The sequence below is a fragment of the Bos indicus genome, chromosome 16, assembly GCF_029378745.1.
Source record: "Bos indicus isolate NIAB-ARS_2022 breed Sahiwal x Tharparkar chromosome 16, NIAB-ARS_B.indTharparkar_mat_pri_1.0, whole genome shotgun sequence".
In the NCBI taxonomy this organism is placed as follows: Eukaryota; Metazoa; Chordata; class Mammalia; order Artiodactyla; family Bovidae; genus Bos; species Bos indicus.
The window spans coordinates 55051385-55056735 of NC_091775.1; the positions used below are offsets into that span (position 1 = coordinate 55051385).

The following is a 5351-nucleotide window of genomic DNA, read 5'->3' on the forward strand; positions in this document are numbered from 1 at the left end:
CTGCAGCATGCCAGGCCTCCCTGTCCATCACCAACTCCCTGAGCTTGCTCAAACTCATGTCCATCGAGTCGGTGATGCCATCCAACCATCTCATCCTCTGTCATCCCCTTCTCCTCCTGCCTTCAATCTTTCCCAGCGTCAGGTTCTTCATATCGGATGGCCAAAGTGTTGGAGCTTCAGCTTCAGCATCAGTCCTTCCAATGAATATTCAGGACTGATTTCCTTTAGGATTGACTGGTTTAATCTCCCTGCAGTTCCCTTAGTTCTCAGATCATTGGCCCCAGACTTAGTGTAACATCATCACCTTACCTGGTTCTCAGCCTTAATCCTCAGTCTGAGATAAACCTCTGTCTTTGCTGGTACTCTAGTTTATAGACAGCAGACTGAGAGACTTCTCAGCCTCTAGGCAAACCCATTCCCATAGTAAATCTCCTCTAATACATATACAGGTGACCCTGGAAAACACTGGTTTGAAACGCTCAGATGCACTTAAACACAGATGTTTTCCAAGAGTATATATTGTTTTATAGGATCTAGTTGGTGGAATTCAAGGATGTGGAAAAGAAGAAAAGAAAGGCAGAGAATAAATGATACAGGGAACTCAACTGAACAGAGGGTAGTGCCTCTAACAGACACATTGCTCAACAATCAGTTATACCCCTAGTGGTTACTCAGGAGAACCCTGACAAATACAGTATCTTACCATAGGCAAGGAGGTCACATACACCCACAGGTGTTTCCTTACACAACCTAACATCTGATGTCAAAACATGCTATTACAGACTTCTGTAATAGAGAGAGACAGGGGATTTTATGGAGATAAAGACAATTTCTCATTAATATAATGTAATCCTTGAAAGGATTTTTGATGAGGTATAGAAACACTGAAACCATGTTACATGCCTCTATGATTTTAGTATTTTGCTAAAGGAAAGTATGTAACTTCCCCGGTCAATAGATTAATTCAAGAAGGATCATTATCCACCATGGGAATAGGTCAGCAAGGCTCAGAAGTTTAGCTTATCTGCAGTGTGGACGACCCCTTCCAGAATTGGGAGCCATGCCTCTTTCAGTAAAACCCTTTCCACCCCCACAAAAAGGTCAGTAACTGAAAGTTATGGAGGGACCAGGACAACCAAGAAGGCTGCTCATGTCCAGGGTCATGGCCTGAGTCAGCAGTGAGAGGCCTGCCTGGGGTCTGCACTGGAGTGGCTCACTGGCCACTGAGTCTGTTTCTCTGTGTGTATATTACCCCACTGAACAGCTCCAGAAGTAAGCAAGGAGGTAAGAGATGCACCAGGTTGAATAAAGACCTGGTGGGAATGGTAAGGTTTTGGGATCATAGACAACTCAGTGCCTTTTTTTTTTTTTTTTTTTAATCAATGTCTGGAGATTTCCCCGATATGAACTGAAAAATCAGGAAAAATACATCATGAACACCAGCAATCCATTTACAATGAGGGACTCTTTATTTCTGACCATTTCTTTACAGCCATCTTCCCAGGGATTACTCCAACATGTGAATCTCAAGCTCAAATCCACCTAAAGAAATGTAGGTTCTTAGTTCTGACTCTACAAGCATTCCTATTCCAGGAGACAGTATTTCCCTCTGCAATCCTGCTTCCCTACAGGATCACCTTTCCTTTTCACATTCACATTGAGCAGATATCTGAAACCATGGCTTATTTCCCTTTCATGATGTGTCTTGTCCTAGATTTCAGTTTCCAAGTGCTCAGAAGAAAGCTTTCCACTGATGCTATGGACTAAGCAAGGGTGTTATCACTGTATATGATGGGCTCAGGATGATAGAATGTGTTATCTCCACAGGGTGGATAGGGGCATGAAGCTAATGCAGATGGTCCTGGGATGTCCCAAGTCCTCCAGGATCTCAACCAGTTCAGTCTGACACTGGGAAAGTCTCCTGGGTTGGAGGATCCCATCAGAGCTGAAACTTTCCTGAGGGACAGGGTATAGCTCTTGACTTAACCTGGGCAGCCCAGAGGTGTGTCGCAGCAGCTTTTCCAGGATGGCCATGGAGAGGAGGTTCCCATGCAGACTGAAGGACATGAGCTGGAAACAGCGGCTCAAGATATGCAGAATGGATTCCAAGTGGGAGTCCCTGATACCACATTGCTCTAAGTACAGCTCCTGGAGGGTGGCTGAAACTTTCTCCAGCAGAGCTGGGAGGAGCTCAGGACTAGAGTAGGTCATGGTGACCCCACTCAGATCCAGGCCCTTTAGCTGACTGATGTTTGGACTCTGAGACAGATGGGTCAGGTCTGAATTTGTAAGCAGGCAGCGAGTAATCCCAAGGTTGTCCAACGGGGTCATCAGGCACCTGGGGAGAAAGAATTAGGTATTGGAAACTGAGGTGGAAGTTGATTGCAAGTTGAGAGACAAGTGATCTGCCCAAGCCTAGATTTGAACTGATCATCTGATAAGGATTAATACTCAGAATGGCCAATCTCATTGCAGCCAGTCATTTCACCTTTTTTGTGTGACCAGGTCAAGTACATAGAGTCTCAAAACCTCTCTCTCCTCATTACTCAAGCAGAGAAAAATGTTCTCTGCTTCCTTATGAAGAGGAATGAAGATAATGGAATGGACTAGAACAAACTCAGAGGAGAGCTTGACATCTTGTCTCAATCAAGATTGGACATCGCTGAAAGTTAATAGTAAGAGATATACTTAAAATGCTTCCTACCCAGGCTTCCTTCTGAACACACTTTGGCCCCAGACATCCATCTCAGGCAGGTGAGGCTCCTGGGTGACTTGCATAGAGGACAAACCTGGGCAAAATCCCACAGCATCCACTGAGAATGCCAGCCTGTGGGGCTCACTTATATCCCTGCTTTATCTGCAAACCAGCTTCTAATTTTTATGATCCCTTTGACACCTGCCCTATTACCATCATCTACAGAATCATGCATTTCCAATATATTATTTACCGTATCTGGAGCAAAAAATATCCTTTTACAGACAGGGAATTTGAGATAGGCTCATCCTGGTCAGAAAGCTGAAGAACCCAGAGCTTCAGTTTAGAAATGCTCAGGGCTGTTGGAGTTGTCCGTGTTCAATGCCCTTACCTATTATCCTAAGTCACCTAGAAAAGATAACTCTTCCTAAGAAGAAACCAAATAACCATCCCCTAGATTCTAACCCTTAGTCTATAGTTTCCAGCACAGTGTCCCTTTCCAGAGCCTCCTCCCAGTTTGGACCCCTACCTAGATTTGGGTGGTTATGTGATACCACAGTTCACAATGGAGCAGCAAAGGGGACGGTGCATTTGATATTCTAGTGTTGGGTTCACTGTTACCTGGTCAGTGGTGCACACTCACCTGAGCATCTGGTCCAGGCAGCCTTCGAGGTAGAAGGGGGATTCCAGATGGAGATCCCGGAAGTGGTGCAGCCTTAGGAACTGAGAAGTAATTCTGACAATGTGCTCTTCCTCCTGCTCCTCAGGATCAGGCATGTGGATGTGGGAGATGAGGAGTTTCTGCAAATTGCTCATCTGGCCCAGGAGAGGAGCAAATGTGGCCAGCGTGGACAGATGCCAGGTGCGATCCACGTATACCTCCTGGATACAGTCCAGCTGCACTATGCTCAGGACCTTCATAATTTTATCCATGGAAAGTGAAAGAATCCTCAGCTTCTTACAGCACAGGTGTATGGACGCTTTCCTCTGCTCCACCCATCTCATAAGGCAGGTGAGAAATCCATCCATGCTCCTTTCCTTGAGGTGAAGTTCTATGAACACCTCGAAGGGAGCCAAGGGCTGCTCGGTCCTCGGCCTGTCCTCAGCCCCTGGTGCCATTGAAAAGCTTGAGGACACATGGATGCTGGATCCAGACCACATTCTCCAGAAGTCCTGGCCAGTATTCCTTAAATCCAGCACACGCAGTTTGCACCTCCTGTGGGGAAACAACAGGTTGGCAGTGATGGTTTTAATAATATCCACACAAACTTTAGGCAACACTCGGACTTCCCACATGAGTTTTTACTTCAAATTCCCAACATCACGTGCTGCCTTGTCCTCTCCCCTCTCTGCTTCACCTTCCTCCATCTTCTTTTCCTCTTCCATTTTCCTTAGCTTTCTACTTCTAGTGGCCTTAAACATCCCTGGGGGGAGGCTGGGACTTGTACTTTCAGATTTCCTTGCATCTTAGGCACTCCTACACTGCTGGAAGGCATTTCCCAAAGTGAGCTCAGCAATGGCCAAGTCTCTGTGTTTCTTCATTGGCATCATCAGAAGTCACTGGCCCATCCATGTGCCATCTACTTTCCTGTCTTCAGCTGTCTGTTTGGGATTGCTCACATCCTACCAGATTACCTGCATCTGACTCACCTTGGACGATCCTTCTGTGTGAGCAGGACATCAAGTCCATCGAGCACTGCTTGTAACGTTAGCAGATGAGGCATTTGCATCAGGCCCCCCAGAGGCAGGCGGACAAAGGGCCAGGCTTGCACCAAGGCCTTTAAGGTCTTTCTGTGTCTTCCACAGAACGCTTCCATGAAGAGTGGGGGGAAGAGCTCGATGGGCAGATGCTCCAGAGTAGAAATGGTCAAGGCCTCATCGGTTAGTAGGCTCTTTCTTGCCAGGTTCAGGAGTCTCAGGGGTTTCCGGATACTCATCCTGAATCTGCTCCTAAAGGAATCCTGTAAGAACTTGGAGAGAAGAAGGCATCTTTCTCAGGTAAGCATGAATATCACTTTATATGTCTCCCCACCCTTTAGAGGAACCAACTCAGAGATAAAGTCTCTGCTCTGACAATTGAGAAGAGCCTTAGTTTTTCAAAATTTCACTCTGGGCTTAGTGGGCATAGTGGCATAGCTCTGCCCTTATGGGTACCAGAACAAGCACTTCTTAAGGATCAAGAAGGAAGAAACCCAACCACTGGTCCATCCATTTCCATTCACTGCTTTGCTTAATCATGTTTCAGTGGGAAGTGGTACCAAGAACTGAAGGTTAGGATCCATCTATTAGGGGGAAAATACTGAAATCACTTAGAGCCTTAAAACTATGGGAAGAAGAGCATCATGTAGTCCAATACAGCCTCCATCCTTATTTCCCACAGTTAACAGGCTGAGAAAGATGAAACAGACTCCTTAAATGAATGCCATTTGCACAAACTGAATATTTTTAATGTCAAGAAATAAAATTTCAAAAATATGGATGTTTATCCTCCAATTAAAACAATTTAATTAAAAAATTAGACGTTTTCATTAAAAAAGGAAATCTTGTTGGTTAAGATATTTTTAAATGATATAAAGGGAAGCACATATCAAAATGTTTGGGATTGAGGCAAAATTACACTTAGAGGTAAAACCAAAGCCTTACATGTACACATCTG

The 5351-nt window shown here is 45.2% G+C and overlaps 1 protein-coding gene across 1 annotated transcript; it reads right to left on the reverse strand.

Annotated features, from left to right (window-relative positions):
- Nucleotides 1-1815: 1815 nt before the first annotated feature.
- Nucleotides 1816-4632, reverse strand: LOC109570175 (PRAME family member 8-like). Its single transcript, XM_019975966.2, has 3 exons — nucleotides 4346-4632; nucleotides 3339-3911; nucleotides 1816-2338 (listed from the first exon to the last, which is right to left on the reverse strand). The coding sequence occupies exons 1-3, from the start codon at nucleotides 4630-4632 to the stop codon at nucleotides 1816-1818; spliced, it is 1383 nt and encodes a 460-aa protein (XP_019831525.2).
- Nucleotides 4633-5351: the final 719 nt, after the last annotated feature.

Excerpts from the sequence above, each read along its gene's own strand:
- LOC109570175 (XM_019975966.2), bottom strand. The coding sequence starts at position 4,632 with ATGAGTATCCGGAAACCCCTGAGACTCCTGAACCTGGCAAGAAAGAGC. Across the intron at positions 3,912-4,345 it reads ACACAGAAGGATCGTCCAAG|GAGGTGCAAACTGCGTGTGC; the intron begins GTGAGTCAGATG and ends GTTTCCCCACAG. Across the intron at positions 2,339-3,338 it reads TGCCTGGACCAGATGCTCAG|GTGCCTGATGACCCCGTTGG; the intron begins GTGAGTGTGCAC and ends CTTTCTCCCCAG.